The 19789-nt window shown below is 45.6% G+C and overlaps 2 protein-coding genes across 6 annotated transcripts in view; one reads left to right on the forward strand and one right to left on the reverse strand.

The window, feature by feature from the left end:
- The window catches only part of LOC128913027 (fibrinogen-like protein 1-like protein), a 28321-nt gene extending 26212 nt beyond the window's left edge, over window positions 1-2109 (reverse strand). For both annotated transcript variants that reach the window (XM_054209980.1, XM_054209981.1), the window contains exon 1: window positions 1939-2109. The gene's annotated coding sequence lies outside the window, so the exon portion shown is untranslated. The remainder of the gene's footprint in view (window positions 1-1938) is intronic.
- A 514-nt stretch (window positions 2110-2623) lies between these two features.
- BAZ1B (bromodomain adjacent to zinc finger domain 1B) overlaps window positions 2624-19789 on the forward strand; it is a 50929-nt gene continuing 33763 nt past the window's right edge. Inside the window, exons 1-6 of one of the 4 annotated variants that reach the window (XM_054207965.1) lie at window positions 2624-2888; window positions 9130-9246; window positions 11424-11568; window positions 12451-12649; window positions 16745-16866; window positions 17734-17931. In XM_054207965.1, the coding sequence (XP_054063940.1) occupies window positions 2776-2888; window positions 9130-9246; window positions 11424-11568; window positions 12451-12649; window positions 16745-16866; window positions 17734-17931 (894 nt within the window). In that variant the 5' untranslated portion in view covers window positions 2624-2775. Of the gene's footprint in view, window positions 2889-2976; window positions 9247-11423; window positions 11569-11700; window positions 11796-12450; window positions 12650-16744; window positions 16867-17733; window positions 17932-19789 lie in introns of those variants that run through there. The other 3 variants (XM_054207962.1, XM_054207964.1, XM_054207963.1) reach the window with 3 other exon arrangements.

Raw genomic sequence — 19789 nt, forward strand, 5'->3', positions numbered from 1 at the left:
GGGCCTGGGGTGAGAGCGGGGCTCCAGCCATGAGGACGGCCGTGCCACATGTGCTGCCTTACGGAAATACCGCAGCCAAAACAACTCCAGCTCAGATTTGGCTTTTTAATGGCCGTGTTGTGTTAACGGCCCTAGCCACACTGTGATCCACAAAGGCACCTGAACTTTCTTCCTCCTGTTATTTCCAGCCGAGGAACTTTCAGCTTCGAAGTTCTTTCAGTACACGAGTTTGTATTCTGCACTGTTTTATTTCTTCTGAATGAAACTCCCCACAATTGCTGTACCTGGGCCCTTCTCTGTACTTGCAGCCCCTTCCAATCTTGTATGCTGCATGATAAATTAACAGAATTATGTTGTTCTCTAAAACCAATTCCTCATGAACCTTTCTCCACCTCAATTCCTGTCCTGGTTTTAGCTGAGATAGAATTAATTTTCTTTCTAGCAGTTGTTGTGTTTTCAGATTTGATATGAAAGGAATGTCAATAATGCATATTGTTTTAGTTGTAGCTAAGTGATGTTTATACTATTCAAGGACTTTTTTCAGCTTCCCATAGAAGCTTAGAAGGAGCATAGACAGACCAATGCAATAGCCAGTGGCATATTCCCTACTATAGACGTCATGCTTGGTATAGAAATGGGGGTTAGCCGGGGTGGGGGAAATCCACAATCACTGCTCAGGTTGGGCAGGGCAACCAATTCACCAGGCAGTACGTGACTTACGTCTTGTATATTCTTTCACCATTATTTTCCTTTTCCATGATTGTTCTATTGTCTTTATCTCAACCCACAGTTTTTTTCCCCTTTTCTTTCCTTTCCTCCCTCTTCTCCCCACCCTCCTGGGAGGGAAGTGGGGGGTGGTGGAAGGATGTGAGCAAGAGGCCGTGTGGTCTTAGTTGCTGGCTGGGGTTAAACCACAACAATCCCCCTCTAAAAATTGTCATCTTCTATTTAGCAAGGCCATGACCTACCTCATCATTCATACACATGGCTCTGAAAGTCAGGGAACTCTTCAAAACAGCCAGATTAACTTTCAATGAAGCAGCATTACGCTTTACCACATTTTTTCATGCCTTTTCCCCTGCCCTTCCCATATGCTTAGGGGAAAGGGGCTTGGCCAGGACACCAAGGCAGCGAGACTGAGACTTCACTGGCCAAGGAGGTGGAGAAGTCCCACATGCAGGGCCTGGTAGAGCTCCAGCTGCTGGTAAACTCCCAGGGAGCAGGTACACCTCCCTGTGTTTTCACAACGGTTGGCAGGGTAGAACTGGGGGGACATCTGCTGTCATTACCCGCTCTCTTCAGTGCTCGATGAAGCCTTTGGGATAAAGCAGCAGCTCCAACACGTATGTTTTACGCACTTACGTGTTTTCGGTGGAGATTCATAATGGAAGTATATAACATTTATACTCTAGGTTGCACAAAGGCTGTACCTAACTTCAGGGTAGCTTGGGGAGTTGAATTTATCCCAGACGGCTCTGACGAGTTTGCCAAGGCTGACGCTTTTCCTCACAAGGCGGCCACAGCAGGGCTACACAAAGCAGACGTTCTCCTCAGTGCGTGAAGCAGCAGCAACCCAGGGTCACTAGAACATACTGCGTTAACGCACAAATCTACTCTGCTAATCACCGAGAAAGGGGTCAGAGGGAGCACCGCTGGGCTTGTGCGGAATCCTCACTGCTTCTGGCAGGCAGTGCTTGAGCTCTCCGATCCCTAGTAAACGCTGACGATATAAAACTGTGACATACATAGTTTCTTATAAAGAAAACAAAACAAAACAAAAAACCCAAACCACAACTCTCAAGGCTTTGTCCTTCCTCCTTTCAGAGGAGCAGCACCCGCGGGATGCCCGGGCCTCCCACCGCACCCCCGCGGCACCTCGGCACGGCCTCCTGCCGCGAACCACCCCCTCTCCACACCGAAGCCTCCCCCGGCCCTCACCGCCGCAGCGGGTAGGCCAACCGGAGCCGCGCCGGGCTGCCGCGGTGCTGGGGCCGCTTGGATGAGCCCTGGCCGCCGCTCAGCATCGGCTGCGCTAACGGACTGGCTCACTGGCACCACCCGAGCCGCAGCTTCCCCTTCTCACCCGCTGCAGGGCAGGGCAGGGCAGGGCAGGGCAGGGCAGGGCAGGGCAGGGCAGGGCAGGGCAGGGCAGGGCAGGGCAGGGCAGGGCAGGGCAGGGCAGGGCAGGGCAGGGCAGGGCAGGGCAGGGCAGGGCAGGGCCTCCTCCCCAGCCTCCCCAGTCCCACAATGCCCTGCGCACCGCTGCCCCTTTAAGAGACGGTGGGCGGCACGAGCCGACGGCGGAGGACAAAGCCCGGCGCGGGGCCTGCGGCCCGCTCCGCGGTACCCGGATGGGCGGGGACGCGCGCCCCGATTGGCCGCCGCGGGGCGGGGGGCGGGCGGATAACGGGGAGACAAAATGGAGTCGCGTTCTCTACCACTTACATAACGCGACCTCTCACCCCGCGCGCGGGGCAAGCCAGCTTGCCGCGCCGGCGGGCGGGGCGAGGCGGCGCGATTGGCGCGCCGCGCAGCCAATCGGAAGCCGGCAGCCGCGGCGGCCCGCCAGTAGGCTGCCGGGGCCGTGGGGGCGGGGGCGGCCCCTGCGGGGCGGGAGGCAGGTCGGGGTGCGCGCGGCGCGGCCGGGCCCGCCGCCCGCCCGGGAGGGGGAGGGGAATCTCCCGCCATTTTTCAATCCTGCTGCCCGGGTCCCGCCGCCGCTGGGGTCGTTGCGCGGATCCGCCGGCTCCGGCCGGGTCCCCGCCTCGTCCCGCTATGGCGCCGCTGCTGGGCCGCAAGCCCTTCCCGCTGGTCAAGCCGCTGCCGCCTGGGGAGCCGGGGGAGCGGTTCGTCATCCCACACACGCAAGAGGCCTTCCGCACCCGCGAGTATCCGCCCGGACTGGGGGACGGGACAAGGCGGCGGGGGTGGGGGGAACGACACGGACTCCGGCGGCGCTGCTCTGCTGTCACCTGCCACGGCGGTCTCCCCCGCGCCGAGCAGGCCCGCTCTGCCGGGCACGGAACCGGCCTCCCGGGGGGCGGCGGGGCAGAACAAAGCTGCCGCGGGGCTGATCGGCTGCTTCGGCGCCGGCCCGTGAGGGGGGAGCCCGGCCCGGCCCTGGCGCCGGGGGGGGCGGCTGTTCCCCGAGAAGTTTGTGGCTCTGTTTAGAAGCGGTTCCCGGCAGACCCGAGGGGCAGCGAAGACGGCAGCTCCGCGGGGCAAGGGGGGGTGGTCTGAGGCCGTGGGAAGGGACTAACGTGTAAAGGCTGCCGGCAAGCGGGAGCCGGCTGTGTGTTCAGCAAATACCGGTAGATAGGGGTTGATTAATGCAGTTAGCGCAGGAGCAACTCTCGAGAGGGGCTGCAATAGCAATTTGTGGCGTGCGTCCCGTGGGTGAGGGGTGGCATTGAAACCAGAGGCTCCTACAGGGAAGAGAATAAAATAATGATAGAGGTAGCTCGCCAGGGGAGAACCCAGGTTTTCAGTCTGACTGTAAGTATGTTGTTCTGGGCTGCTTTTGCATGAAAAGCGTTTTATTTTTTTATGATTCCACGGGAGTCGGCGTGTGACGGTCCTCGAGCGGCAGGAAGCGGAGGTGGGCCATGGCGGGCAACTGTCACAGGCGATGTGCAGCCACTGAGGCAGAGCTACTAGTCGGGTCCCGTGTGGGTCCGGAGGTGCCCGAGTTCTGCGCTGTAACCCGCAGACTGCTCCTGCTGGAGGCTGGTTTGTTGTTTGTGTTACAAGGCTCAAAATCTGAGGAACTGAAGACTGAAGGAAGGACTGGAAGGGAGGCGGAAACGCACCTCGTTTATAGGAACATACCTCAGAGATCTTGGTGGCGTGGAAGACAAAGGAACTCCAGAACTTATGCAGACCCCTGTATTGGAGAGTGTCTTATTACTTCAGTATGCAGAACAACCGGTGAAAGCCCCTAGGAAGGATTAGGTAGCTTTTGAAGAGGAAGTGCCTATCTGAATGCGGATAGACATTGCTAATGCATTCAGCCCTATAAAATGAGGTTGTGTAGAGTGTTAATACTTGCTTTTTAACAGTATTTTAAAGCGTTCAGTCTGTGACTCAAAAACCTGCTGTTCTGCTGTGTGCAAACTGAAAGTAGCTCAGTCATCCATCTGACCGGGCAAAGACCTGTTCTCTCTCTTGCCCTGTGAGGAACAATCAGTGATCAAAAAGACAGAGCTTAAGCCTAATTACTAGGTTTGTAAAAGAAGATGTGGCTTTAAGGTTTGTTTACCTTGTGGGAACAGCACAGGGGAGTTACTGGGCACCTTTTGAGAGCACCAGTCTGTTGGTGTGGCTGTTGTGGGTCTGTGAGTAGATGTAGGAGATGTTTCTGCAGACACATGGATGGTATTAAGGAAGAAAAGTGACGGTTTCTCATCCTCGGAGGGGATGGCATTAGCTGCAGGGTCAGAAGGAAAGAGGAAACCACTGAGGTTCTAGAGAGGTGCTCTTCTCCTGGAGAAAGTACAGCATGGGCTGCCGTGGGAGGCGGACAGCCTAGCATGTTCTAGAAAGTTCATCTTGGCAGATAGGTGTCATGAAGCTAAAAAGAGAAACTAAGTAATGTTGGGTTTCTGTCTTGCTGCTTTGGCCGTGTACAAGCTAGGCAAAAAGTGGAACAGAAAATTGCAAATGAGTCAGTAAGTTGAAGAGAGATTTTAGCTAAGCAAGACTTGGAGGGGTTTTTTTTGGTCACTTTTGGTTATCCTAGATAGTGCAGAGGAATGGCTTTTGTGGATAGGAATGGCTGCAGAGGGGCTGTGTCAAGAAGTACCCTAGTCCTTGACCAGAGCAGCGATCAGTGTTGTTTATGCTGAAGCCTGGCAGAATATGATCTCTTGGACTTTCCTTTTTCCACCTTGAAAAACTATTGTTCAGCTCTTCCCCTAAAGGGTGTGCAGGTTCTTATTCTGCACAGCAACGAATGAAGTATTTGAAAGACATAAGAAGTTCTTAAGACTCCTTTTTTTTGTTTGTTTGTTTTGGGGATTTTTGTTAGGATTTGCAGCTGTAGATTGGGTTGAACAAAAAGTGCGATTGGGGTATTGTATATGAGGAGAGACATCTGCCCCATGGACCTGTGTTAAGAAAGTGTCCAGAAGCAGTGGACAGATGGATAAGCTGGTGATGAGAGCTCAGGTGTTTATTTGGATCTGACATTTCTCTGTATCTTTATGTGGCTTCCTTTGACTGCCAAATACCCCTAGAATCTTTTAAGAGAAACCATGGTGTGTGGGGCCTGTTGTGTCCTGGCTTGTGCCCCAGTGAAGCCTTGGGCTTCTGGTGTCTGACTCAGAGTGAGCCTTGCTAATTGTGTGGGGATGGCAGACGGCTGGGCAGGCCGCGTTAGACTTGTCCTTGAAGGAGCTCTGTAGATCTGCTCTGAGATACGTGAGGTGTCAGGCAAATGCTTCATGTGTGGTACGCGCTTTCAGGTTTATGTTACATGTGCCCCTGGTCTGCGGCACATGTACTGAGCATTTGGAGTCTACCAAACACCAGATTTGTTCCCTGGTGAGCAGGTCATCTCTTCTGTTAGCGGGTAGGACTGCTAAAGTGTGTGTTCTGCTCTACCAGCTGCAGTTTGGAAAACCATGCTGCCAGCTCAAGCGAGGTGCTCGGTTCAGAGAGCTAACCAACCTGGGCTGATGAGACGGTGCTAGTCCAGCCAAAGCTTTCCTTGAGCCATCAGTGTATGGTTTTGGGAAGCTATGTTGCTTTGCTCCCTAGATAAAAGCTTGCTGTCTGTCTTTGGTTAGTGTTTTTGTATGGTAAGTAGCACAGAGAACATGAGGAACCGGGCTGTGTTTGGCATGCAAGTTAAAGGCTGGCGTTCACATCTTCATCTGTGATACCGGCCAGTTAAACTTTGGCTGAAAGATGGCAGCACCAAAGCAGGGTCGTGTCACACCCTAGTTCCAGGAAAACTTTGCCACCCACCCAGGGACTAACGTCTTATAAAGGTACTGACCTTCCTGGTAAGCTTGTCGTCTTAGCTAATACCAGTGGGAACAATTAAAATGCTCAAGCTATTTTGGAGTTGATACTCGTTTCTGTGAGAGCATCAATAACCCAGGAAGAAGTAAACTCTGTCCACTTAACAGTCATCTTGTGCAGTGGTTAGCTTGTTTACTTTTAAACATTTTTCTTTAAAAGAGTCCCTTTTTTTAAATGTAATTGGTTTTTTGCCTTTCAACATTGTGTTCTTCAGTGTGATGCAAACAGATGTGATGTATTAACTGTTACACAGTGGGTAGTCATCTGTTTATTTAACATATGTGTTATTCATGGTTTTTTTGGGAATGCTCACAAGTAGCTGGTGTCCAGGGTTTTTTATTTATTACTGTGTTGGGAATTTGTGGCAATGGCAGTTCCAACTGTGTAGAGAGATGGGTTGGTTATGGCATACCAGTAAGCCCTTGCTTGTAGTCCTGAACAGTCTGAAATTTGTTGGGTTTGTTTCCAGCCTGCATGGAAAGGACAAATAGTGTATGTGTAGTGGAAAGTTTGAGCTATAGTAAACTTTGCAAAAACATTTTGTGTTTGGCTTTGTGCTGGCCCCAGGATTTCAAAGCAGGACCTGACCTGGGAGCTTGTGGCAGAGCACAAAGGCAGGGTGGGCACTGCGGGCACGAGTTTTGAGTGCTGGTGAAGGAATGTGGCCAGGGGTCAGTGTTAGATGAGCTGATCGGCTGTAGGTGGAATTAAATTGCATTGGAGAGGCAGAGTGGAGCTGGACAGGGAAGTTGCTCTACCTGCCCCTTTTAAATTTGGTGTTGATCTGAAAAATATGGATCCTGATATAGTGGGATTGAGCTTGTGCTCATAGGTGTGTACAAGGAGGGGAAAACTCATAGGGAAATTTCTTGTGGATCTTCCTGTTGATATGGGAAATGGTGTGAGGAAAAAACCTATCTTTCAGTTATTTTACAACTGGAGATCAGCATTTATTTGCTCCCCTTGCTGAAAGGGAAGGAATCTCCTCACAGGGCTAAGAAAGTAAGTTGATAAATGCAGAAGGAAGGTAGACCGTAATTTTACTTCCCAGCTGTATCTCAAATATTTATTTAGACTACTGAAGGTTTATTAAGGCAATGTGCTGAACCCTTAAGAATTGTGTCCTTCCTTTAGCACTTGTGTTATGGCAGCTGCAGGTCCTTCATATCTAGGTGGTGTCCAGGGACACGCGAGAAGGGCTGGGGCAGAGTGGAGGTGGACTTGCTGAATGAAGCTGAACACTGCTCCTGCTTGTGCATTTAGGCTCTTGTCTATGGCAGGGATTTGCTTTTAACTCATTTTGTGGGAGAGGAATAGCATTATGATTGCAGTGTAGTCATTATTAATGTTTAATTGCTGTAAATACAAGGAGGACTCCTGGTTTCTTGTTTGATTCCCCCCTCCCTGACACCACTAATCCCCCCCCCCCCCCCCTTTTATCTTAGTATCACTACAAAATATGTTAAAATCACACTTCTGTTCTGGTTGGCGGTGCTCTGCAGATGAGTTCCTCTGTAAGCTGTGGTTACTCCTTGCCACTGCCTCTCAGCAGTGATGGCACTTCCTGCCCCTGCCCTGTAGCACCTCTCCTTTCTGTGGAAACTTAAGTATCTTTGAAACCCCAGGGAGGGGTTAGAACTGGCCAGAGGGCTCAAAACTTATCTGGGGGATGACTTGTCAGATCACTGTTGATCCGCCGAAGAGCCGGAGACTCCACAAGCAGGGAAAGTTGAGGAACTGTGGGATTTCTCCTTGGTTTCGAGATCTGCTCCAGGCAGAGGGAGTACTGTCAGCAGTGGCAGCTCCTCTGGAGGTGGCTCTGTTCCTGGCTTATATTCTTGCAGAGCACCGGTTGCTGTGCTGTGAGATACCTGTCTATCAATGTCCACAGTGCAGCTTCCGTACCTTGTTGCACTTTACCTCAGGGCTTGTGAGGAAATGAGGCTTTGGAGTTGTAATTTGTCTTCCTAATAGGAATCTTGGAAAAAAAACAACCAAACAACAAACCAACAACGAATAATAATGAAAATAGGTTAGTTGCGCTAAAATTTTCTTGAAACACAAAGCATATGCAGGATACGATGAGCTGTTTGCTGTGGCTGGAGACTCAGCCTTCGCAGGAGCATGGAGCAATCTGTTTCCCACAGAGACTCTCATAATTAGCACTTGTGCTGCAGCAGGCTGAGCTGCTGGAGTTGTTAAAAGTGTGCTTTGTACTCTGCGCCTGCTTTTCTGCTGGAGAACATGCTGATGGAGAAGGGAAGATGCTTTTCCTGCCTCTCTGTTATAATTTCTCCACTTAAATTACCATCAGTAAGCATATGGCAATTTAAGCAGGCTGCCACAGGGTAAATTGGTATGAATTTACACCGTGCTAGCTTTTCTGATAATTGTGCCTGTACACGTTCTATCCACAGAAAGCATGAAGTAGCTTATATCTTTTTTCACTGACAGTGAATTGCCGCTTAGGTGCAATGTGTAGAGCATAGACACAGATGCTTACAGCAGAGTAGCTAATGCTGTAATTCATAATGCTGTCTGCACCGCGGTGCCTCACCTGTGCACCCATTAATCTGAACGGCCAGAATAAGGTAATCTTGAGGGTGGTTTTGGTGCGGGAAGCAGGTGATGTGGTTGGTGCGAAAGGTCGTAATGTTGTGCTAATGCAGGAGGCTGCTCTTGTTGGAAACCAAATGAAAGGTGGCCTTTCTAGTCATTCCAGTTTCAGAGCTTTTGGATTTTTTACCCAAAAGACTGGGTGCACTGAGTAGACTGGTAATTTGCATCTAGAGTTTGTAACACCACCCTAGGGCACTAGTAGTAGTAGTAGTTCCCCAGCGGTTATTTAGCAGTAGTCCATGCCACATCTCCCGCGTGTGTCTGTGGTGTTGTTTGTGCTGTTTTCCAATGAATCAGACTGGAAAAGCTGAGGAGTAACTTAGCTATGCCGCAAAACGTTCAGCTGAAGTGACAGTGGTGTGGCACCTTCTGTACACCAGTGTGCATTCCAGAAGTAAGGCTTTAATTGAATTTGATGGTCTTGTGCCACTGTGATGACGCTCTCCACTGTGCAAATCCTGTTTTCCTGAGCTGCCACTTCTCCAGAGAATATGAAGCGCGTTTAGAGAGATACAGCGAGCGAATATGGACGTGCAAGAGCACAGGAAGCAGCCAGCTGACGCACAAAGAAGCTTGGGAGGAGGAGCAGGAAGTTGCCGAGCTGTAAGTACCAGTGAAGAAATTGGTATGTGTCTGTCTATAGGCATTGGGGCAGAAGGGTGGACTTGGGAATGATACGTGATTGCTGGTTTGTGAGGTGAGGAGCTTTTTTGCTGGGTGTAAGGAGTTGTGGGAATTCCGGAGTTGAAAGCAAATGAAATCCAAATTTGATGCCATCACTAATGCAGTTGAGTAATGTACTTATTTAGTGCTGTATCTTGGTATTACTTGAACCAAAATAGTTCAGCATGTGGTACTTGGCATATTTTAAAGCCCCTTGAGTAACAGGAATTTTTCAGAGGAGGGGAAAAAATAAATCTTGAAGGAGCTAAAGTAAAAATACAGTAAAAAGAGGCCGTTGAAGTGTTTCATGTCAGCCACGTCCTCAGCCGTAGTTCTTTTTTCCAGATCTGCACTGGAATCGGTTGTTGTACTAAATAAAATTATTTTGGAGTGAGATTTTGGGGATCTGCTCCACTTGAAACAATAAAGAACAAAGGGAGACCAGCAGGAGTCAGTGCTCTGTTCAGACCACCACTGTTCCTCTGGGCTGCTGTGACCCTGCCCTCCCCTCCAGCGCACGGCACAGGCCTGTGGTCCTGGGCTGGGATCCGGCACGACCCTTGCCGTAGAAATGAATTTTCTGTAAAGGTGTGAGTCCTTGGTTCAACCAACGTATTTTTGATTTGATTACCTTTTTATTACTTTGTGATTACCAAATCGTAGGAATTATGCCAAACAAATGTCATTCTCTGTTCTGTGAACCGATCCCTTGGACTTCTGTGACTTTTTTTTCCCCTGGATTTAAACTGGGGAGCTTGTCAGCAGTGCTGCCTAAGAGGTGGCATTTTCTGCTGCTGATTTCATGAAGAATCCATGTTTCTGATTCATTGGCAAAAGAGTTAATAGCCTTAGCCTAAGGAGAAAAGCCCCATCATTTGAGGTTGAACACATCCTTAAAAGCAACAAATAAGAAACCTATTTGCTAATAGTCCTGATTTCTGTGAGGTTTGAAGTACTACTGCCTTCGTTCTTTCTTCCTTAGTGTTCCTGTGTGAGAGGCGGGTGCAGAGCCAGCTCTGTAAAATTATAATCCTGAGTCAAAAACCACTGGTCTAGTGTTGCTTGCTTTTGGTTAACAATGTTGGATTGGTTGGCCGCTTCTGAAAACATTCAGAAACGTAAATGGAAGTGGAATGGACTAAGTGGAAGATTTCTCAGTAACAAATTTTGCTACAGTCTTTCTAAATTTGGGGGGTGGGGGGGCAGGGAAAAGACTCTCTGAAATGAGATTTTGGTCTTGCTACTTTGAAACGGCATTAAAAGCTTCCCAAGCAATTTGCTGGCTGCTTTAATACCTGACACTAGCCTGAATAAAAAAAGTTCATTTAGGTATTTTGCTAAAGGGATACATTTGTTCATGGCAGTTGTAGAACAGCAAATATAGCTGAGGATTGTCAGCAACGGATTCCTGAGTCTAGGAAGCTGAAAGGGTTTTGGAAAAGTGGAGTATTTTGTTCCTCCTTACAGTAACTTGAAATGGACTTTACTTTTTAGCCAGAAAGCTTTATGCAATATATTTCTTAGTACTCCTATCAGCTAACTGACCTGATCTTTTAGAAAGGAAATCAGTCAAGTAAATTTGTAACAGTCCTTTCTCTTTGGATAAAAAAATTTGAAGATCATGACATGGTGAAACACACAAAATATTTTTCTCTGGAAAGATGATTTGATTGTGTAAGAAGACAGAGGCAGGCTTTACTGTGTTAGCCGTCTGTTTGGGAAGAAGAAAATGCAAAATGTTAATCAGCAGTATGTTATTGTTGGAAGCAAAATCTTAAAGTAACAAGCCCCAGAATGATGACATAGTTTTGGTATATATTTAACATCTAATAGAGAGGTGGTAATAACCGGCAAGGGTTCACCATCAGTGCTGCTCTTCCAGAACGCTTAATGGTGTTACTTCTGGGAAGGACAAGTACAATTTGTATTGTCATGCCAATTAACACTTTGGGGGGAGGGCAGGGAAAAGCCCTTGGATGTTTGCATGCTAATGGGGCATCTGCCTCAAACATTGTCCTGGCTGTTCGAGTTCTCCGAATTGCGAAATGGGAGGCTACTTACTTTGCATTTTGACTTTTATTCCCTGGATAATGAAAACTTCTCGTGTGCTTGCTCAGTTTGAAGGAGGAGTTCCCCATCTGGTATGAGAAACTGGTACTGGAAATAGTCCACCACAACACTGTATCTTTGGAAAAGTTGGTGGATGCAGCTTGGCTGGAGATCATGACAAAATTTGCAGTGGGAGAAGAGTGTGACTTTGAGGTGAGGTTCTGTTTTCCGTTTGAACCCGTGCTTTTGCACAGAGCTAATTTTGGATAACTAAAGGCAGTAGATGGGAAGAATATGTTAGCCACTGACATTATCACATAGATGGTGAGAATTTCTTTTCTGTAGAATCCCAGTGACAGCACCGGCTTTTGAATGCAAACTGGTTCCATGAGCAAAAGCACGTGGATGACCCACACTGATGGCAAGAGAAAAATGACTGTGTGCATGGGGAAATAGAGATACGTTTGTTATACTGCTTAAATATGTGATGGTCTGTGTATATATTTAAATATATATAAAAATACATATTTTAATTAAAAGAACGTATAAATTATAATCTGCTGTAATCCTTTCACCCAGCATGTTCCCAGAAGCCAATGTAGCTTGAAGTCCACTGCTTGCAAATCTCTAACAATGCTCTGATGATGAGAAAATTGCCTCCAAAACTGGGAATGACGGGGGGAACTCAAAATTGTTAAAAATAAGGGAAAGTTCTAAAACGTTCTCTGTTCGCGGTCTGTTTATGCCATATTCTCTCAACTGGGGCTCCTGAGAGAGCATGCTTGCACCTTGCACACACTCTTTCCTTTGTCTGAGAAAGCAGCATTATTAGACACTGGACAAACTTGGGGATCGGCAGTTCTCTCGTTCTTAGCAATTTGTACAGAACTTCCCGGTAGCAGTAGTAGAAAGTTACCCTGTAATTGTTTCATGAGAGGGATCATGAGCTTCTCTCAAGGAGGATGTCAGTTGAGTGTTTTGCCAAATTGGGGTTTGTAGGTTGTCTTAGCTGCTTTTTTTCCTTCCTTGTAGTGTTAAAGCTCACTAGTTCATGTGTCTTGCTCAGGTTTGGTTTTCATCAATATTTCCATGCAGGTTGGTAAGCAGAAAATGTTGCCCGTGAAAGTTGTGAAAATACATCCCCTGGAGAAAGCTGATGAAGAGGCCTCGGAAAAGAAATCTGATGGAGCCTGTGATTCCCCATCCAGTGACAAGGAGAACTCCAGCCAGGCAGCCCAGGAAAACCAGAAGGAAGCTGTCCTGAAGGAGGACGACAACAGAAGGGAAAGTATGAGTAAGTAGTAAGACAGCATGCCTGCAGGTAGCACCTGCAAGTGAATATTTGAATTTACGTGCGTCTTGGGCCTGGGCTGTGAATGTTGTATGTGACGGTTAAACAGTGTTATGGGATGGAAATCCTGACATTGTCATTGTTAGTGTGCAGCTTTGGTGGCATCAGTACTGTTGGCTTTCAACTGTTTTAAAGCCGAAAATGTGCTGTCGTTCTAAGGTGTAATACCAAAAGCTATGCATGAAATGTATAAGCTTCGAAAACAAAACAAGTATATTTAAAAAAAAGGGGGGGGGGGAGGGGACAAACAGCAATGATTCATGCAGAATCATAAAGTTCTGATGTGATGTTCATCCTCAGAACAAAAATTGCTAGTTCTAAAGCCTGTTCTGTAGTCAGAGACAAGCTCTAATTCTCTCTCATGTCGCCAGTTGACATAAAAAACAAGAGTGTTTTTTTTTATTTTATTTTAGTTTATCCCCTTTTCACTTCTCAAATGCTGAGACAAAATTCATGCAGAAAAATGCATACTAATTTTTTTTCTAACAGTTCAAAATAAAACCTGCTTGGAAACATTGTTCCCCTCTTTCATATCTGTTCTGCTGTGCTGCAGAACTAAACAGTGGATGTCCAAGGCTTTTCTTGACTCTTAGAAGATACTGTCGAAAGAGGGGGTAAAAAAATAGTTTTATGTCCTGTGTAACTTCTTAAAAATGGAACGATAAGATTCTTTAAAAGATATTTCAATAAGTATTTTAAAACAAAGGGGAAAAAAAAAAACCAAACCCACAGCATAGATCCAATCCGGATAGCTTAACTTTACAGGCACATAAATGCAATAAACTGTTTACATTTGTAAACAGCCACTCCAGCATCTGGGGAGGGTGTATATAGCCTCCTCTAATGTGGAGAAGAGGAAACTTGGAAAACAGCTTGGCAAACTAATAGCAACATCAGGAGTGGAAAACAAGTTATATATATCAAGCTCTAGTCCTAAGCTTAATAATTGTCAACTGTTTCTGATTGGTACTGGAAAAAGTTACGAGCTGTTTTGATTTCATTACAGTATAACCAGGAAGGAAAAAAGTGTTGCAGAAATGATCTGGCCTTATCCTTTAGAAGAGTAGTTAGGAGAGGGGCTAATGCATGCACTCTTTTTTGTTTGTTTTTGAGTGGTAGTTCTGTCAAACTACCTCATAAAAGGCATGGGAAGTACTTTTTACTTTAGAAATGCTCACTGGCCAAATTTACAGCAGCATTTTTGGGCTTGGGTGTTTAGTGAAGTCTACCATAATATTTTGTTCATTGGTGTGCGGTATTTAACCAGCTGTGGTCAGCTGTGCTCTTGCTGACACTGCCAGTGTGGCGCTCTGTGGTTGGAAGAATGCTGCAGGAATGGGGATTCCTGCGCCTTTTCCAGTCTCTGACTGGACTGATTATCTGGTCTGTGTTTAGTCATCTCTCTAAACTGTGACTGTCCTACCCTTTCTGTAAAAGAGGAACGGAACCTCAGCACTTTCAAATCAAAGAAGCTGGCAGAGTCATAACATAATCAGTAAATGCAGTAAGGGCTCATTCTTTTGACTCTTCTCCTTGCACATACGTGTTTATTAAAAGGATATTTTATTGCTAATGCAATATTCTGTGTTATAATAGAACATAGGTTCAGAGTAAACTCATTCCTGAATCTATATTCCAGAGTCCATTAAAATAACTCCGTAGCATTTGTTATGTTTATACAGCATATTACAGAAGTAGTAAAGACTTGCTTTCATTGAGTGGGCCCGGGCCCTGAACTGCACCTGCAGGAGTCTGTGTGCAGCATCTGGAGATGTCTGGCCACACTGACTTTGACTTTTTCTTTCTAATAATTTGCATACTTGACCACTGGCAATACAGGTTGAGGTCACTGTGCAAGATTGAGCATTTAGAAGCAGTAACAGGTTCTACGTAACAGTGTGTGATGGACGAGCTGTATCTTTCTGTGTGCACACGAGGGGGCAGAGTTAACCTTAGCATTTTTACTAATACTCATGTCAAACCTGGTGATTCTGTTGGAGGAAAAAAGGGGCAGAGAAAGAGAGCTTCAGTCTCTCTGGTTAGGAGCCTACTGTGCTTCAGAAACTAAAAATAGGGCTTTATACCAGTTTTATTGCATCATATGTGCAGTCTGAAGTGGCTTTGTATTTTTAGTTGCTTAAGGAGTGAACTCTGGAAAATCTGCAGAGGTGAGAGGAAAGGCTAGTTTTTCCTGAAAATGGATGGTGAACTACTGAAGGCAGGTTCTGCAGCTTGAGCTGTACTTGGAACTAATACTGCTTTGGAAGATCCAAAATAAGTGGTGAATATTAGGAGACAACAGCATATGGGTGCTTTATAAGGTTCCAGTAGTGTAGTGAATATAAGTTTGTTACAGTAGAATGCAACTAACAAGTGAAACATGCTTTTTGTATAAGAACTTCAGGAAGGAACGTATGGTGATTTCTTCTTCCCCACCCCTGAGCATCCAGGTGCTGTTTGATGGAATTCAGCGAAGTCATCCCCATTTCTAGAATCTAGAAAGCAGAGGTTGCTTACAGGCCTGTTGCAGAGGCAGCAGTGTAACAAGATTCCTTCAAGGTTAGAGCCAGGACTAAGCAACACACTTATTTCGTAAATAAAAATTTGCTATGCCTGGCACATGCATCCAGCAAAGGTAACATTCAGCACTTCAAAGGCATTGAGGCTGATCTCTGAAAGCAGACCTTTTACAGAGCGTGAAGTGTCTTGTATGTGACTGTGCTTGTGCTGTAGAGCAGAAAAGCATAGTTCATAATATTTGAACTTATCAAGATTTTTTTAATAGAAATGTTGAACCGAAGAAGGCAAAAGTTATGTCTCAGCCTGACTTGTGATAAGAGGATTAGTCTCCTTTCACACGTACTATCGCTGTTAGGAAATTCAGTTGGGTTTTGTTTGTTTCTTTGTTTTTAAAGAAAAACTTCTATAGTGAGTGATGTTTGGAGGAGAGGGTTCTCCATTCCATTATGTGAAATGTTGCACTAATGTGGGAAGCAGCTGCCCCTTTGTGTATACGGTACAGTCAGCCCGTAGCATCTGTGATCTGTTCCTAAACCAGAGTGACTGATTTTTGGAAGGCGGGGGTGGGCAGAACTTGGTTTCATACCATGTAAGCTATAATGCTGCTGAAGCTCAAATTCTATAGGACTTACAATGCGACAATTATATATAGTTGTAAATATATATATATAGTCGTGTGTATATATACCTCTCTAAAAGTCTGACTTAAGTCTAGCATCTACTGATATTCTGCGTATACTTAGTAGATAATTATTCTTCTCTATCATGCTTGCTTTAGCATTTTCTTTGAGTCATAGCTACAAACATAACAACATTCGGGGTTCACTTGGATTTTGTCTTAAATCATTAACATTTGCAACCTGAATATAGAAATAATAGACTCAACCCCAGCTGGCAAGATGATGCGATGCCTTTGTGCTCTTTCAGTTCCATCTCTCTCAGGAATAAAAAGACTGGTTGTATAAGCGTGCTTAAGATCTCCAGCTAAACTAGCCCGCATACATAGAGCTCATAACTGTAGAATGCTTAATGGCCACCAAAGTTAAACGATTTTAAAAGTTACTTTAATTTAGAGTCAGTAATTCCTGCAGTAGAATTATTTCAAGTGTGGCCTGGCAGAGACAGCTAGGGCTCTCAGCAGGAGCTCCCTAAGCAGGTTACTGCTTAGGTTATGAAACCTGTCTCCCCTTCGTGAATTTTCTCCCTTTGCATAGGTAGTTGCAGCTTACCGTCCGTAGAGAGGTGGGTTTAAATATTACAAGTGGTCCTTGGTACTCCTTGAAGATAGGTGTTGCCTCTTACTTCAGAGCTGTTTAGGGACTGCATTCCCAGCTTGCATCTTCAGGATATTTCTAAACCCAATTTGAGCCTTTTTCCTGATGTTCTAGTTTAAGCAAACACTGTATAGGTAGCAAGGGGTAGGGTGCCCGGTCCAGCGATGGTCTGGATTCTTTACCGTTTGTTTGGTTTTTTTAACTCTAATACTAAGATACTTAATGTCTCACCTTGCTTTATCAGACGATCGAGCACGTAGGTCTCCTCGGAAGCTTCCCACTTCTTTGAAGAAGGAAGAAAGGAAGTGGGTTCCACCTAAATTCCTGCCACACAAATATGATGTCAAGCTGAAAAATGAAGATAAGGTGAGTTGTCTGCTTGAATCCTTTCTATTATAACATGAACATGCATGTTTAATTAAACAATCACTATTGGTGTGTCTGTACAGCACAATGTAGTACCTTCTGCCAGAGTCATGGTATTGGAAGCGGGATGGCTGTAGTTGTCGGTGAGGCTGGCTAGCCTGGCTGTTTCAATATAGAATTGGGTTTTGTGCGTGGAGACACCTGACAATTCCCTGGTACCACACACGGAGTCACAGTGCTACAGTACCTTTAGAGTGGTTGCTGCTAACCAGCTAATCTCTGGTCAGGCAGTTAATGAAACTTGGTCAGAGGATGACTAGTTAAATCACGAGCGGCCGTTGCTGCTCTTGTTGTAATTGAGCTTCTCTGAGAGTCGGAGGTGGCTGTTCTTCGGGAAGCTCTGTGTAGCTGCAGCACTGCTGCGTGCTTTTTGTCATCTGTTTGCTAATTTGACAAGAGAGGCAGTGCTGACCTCAATTTAATGAGTACCACTCACAGAGTTACTCTTCTGGTCTCCATGAAAAAATAAAAATGAAAAAAAAAAATTAATATGTAAAAGCTTTTAAGGTAGTAGCAAGCACACGCTGGAGGAAGGCCAGAGATAAGGCACTGGGCTTTGGCAGGAAATCTGCAACATAAACTAACGCTTTTTACTTTTTTGGCTAACTGAATCTCCTACTGGTCTTGTGCATCGTGGCTCTGCAAGTTCTGTTTGCTTTGTTTTGAGTCTTTGCAAGAGAGCTTTGAAAGAGCAATGAGTTCGTGGACGTGAAGCAGTACAATGGTCCTTGCTCCTTTTAGCCATATGATAGGTATTTATAATGTGGTTAGAAGTTAAATGTTAACAGTCTGTTTGTTATCTCCAAGATCATCAGCAACGTACCAGCAGATAGCTTAGTCCGTACAGAGCGTCCTCCCAACAAGGAGATCCTGAGGTACTTCATCCGTCACAACGCACTACGGGCCGGCACGTGTGAGAACGCCCCGTGGGTAGTGGAGGATGAGCTAGTGAAGAAATACTCTCTCCCCAGTAAATTTAGTGACTTCTTGCTTGACCCACATAAGGTAAGAATTCCTAAAAGTCCCTCCTTTGCTTTCTCACCCATTCCCTACTTTTAAACAGTCTTGGCAGAAACTTCAGTGTGCCAGTTGGGTTTTTGTGCTCCCAAGCTTACATCAGCTTTAGAGACTTGCAGAGCAGGAAGGCCCACTCCTCTGAAGATTGACCCTTTGTGAGGTGGCACAGCTTGAATATCTACAACAGTGGTCTACTTTGAAAATTTGAGGTGTAACTGCCTTTTCTTGATCTTTCCGATAGTTTGCATTAATGGTCTACAAGTAAAGACATAATTTCCTGGTGTAAGACAAATGGAAAAGCTGTAGTCCTTACCTGGTAATGTCAGTTATTGGGCCCTTTTCATGGTTAGAGTGTAAGAGCTGGATGTGTTTGACTTCGATGCTCGGTTCTTGTATGGCGCTGGATTGAGTGATGGCAGGTACCACCAATTTTGTACCGAATACTCGTAAGTAGCCGGTGTGGTTTTTTCCCCAGCCCTTTGTAATGACCAGCCAAATATACTGCTAACTGTGTAAATGCCAAATCACAAAATCTGCTTTTTTAAAATCCATATTTGGCTGTAGAGCGCACTATTTTGTTCATTTAGTATACTCACTTTTCCATGGGCTCAGTCTTTGTCAAGCATTGCTCTAAAACTAGAGTAGAAGTGTTTGCTGTATCCCTCTTTCCTCATCAGGAGGAGAACACCCTTTTCTAGCAAATTTCTATGGACTCTTGTGGATGCTTGTAAATTTGCCGAAAGGGAAAAAGAAATTCTTCATATTTGAGCTGTGTTTACCTTTGCTGTAGTGTTTGGGGTCACTGCCTTAATAGAAATGAAAGTATTTGCTGGTGGTGTACAAATTCTTTCATTCAGCGCACTGATGGATGGTATAAAAAAAATATACGCAACTGTAACTTCTTTGGTTTGACCTACTGAAGTCCTTAGCTTTATATTTAGGGATGGCACTTTCTGTAGCATGTCTCCAGCTTGGCATAGAGATTGAATTTATGTTGAGTTTTTAAATTTTGGGAAGTGGCTGGAGAACTTATTAATCCAGAATTAGTACTCTGACAAAATAACTTTTTATAAGTGGTAGTTGGATATACAGTATAAATTGTAAATCTTCGATTTGTGAATTTGTAATGGTCACCATTCATATCAATGCCAGATGCTTTTGGCTTAGGTAATTCTCTCCAGCAGAGATTTCAAGACAGAATTTTTGTAGAATGAAGTTATGCAGACACTGGATTTGGTGATCGTGCAACCTTCAGTAAAAATTTCTCTAATGGGCTAATGAGGGCTCTTAAACTAAAGCCTTCAAGAGTGAACATCTGTGAGCCAGAAAACCAGAATATTCCTATGGCATTCTTAACTTGGTCATGTTTGTGTATGTCTGTTGTTAAATAAATGCTTCTTAGATGCTTGCACCTTTTGCTGTACTTCCCACTGTGGAATTTTTTTATTGCTAAGGAATCTCAACCCCTGTTTTCTGGTAACTTTATCCATAACCCATAAGCCTGATCCTTGTATTTTATTTTTCACTTCTTATAATACATTAGTATTCTGGGTGCATCCTGAAACTGGGTTTGAGATGCTGAGATAGTCCTGAAATCACTCTCTCTCTGGCTCTGGGTTAAACTGTTCTGTGCTATAAGTATGCTGTCAGGTAGGTTATTTCAGCAGCTTAAAAAGTCAGATATTCAGTCATGTTACTTCAGAATTGAATCCTGTCTGGCCTTCGTTCCAGATGCTTTCAGGCAGTTCAGAAACCAGTCTCTGAACTCCTGTCACCTGTCGCTTCTGTGCTCCTCCAGTTTTCCTCTGGGTGGTGAGCTGGGGGGAGGGCCAGGACTGAATCCTAC

Source organism: Rissa tridactyla, chromosome 7, assembly GCF_028500815.1.
Source record: "Rissa tridactyla isolate bRisTri1 chromosome 7, bRisTri1.patW.cur.20221130, whole genome shotgun sequence".
Taxonomy (NCBI): domain Eukaryota; kingdom Metazoa; phylum Chordata; class Aves; order Charadriiformes; family Laridae; genus Rissa; species Rissa tridactyla.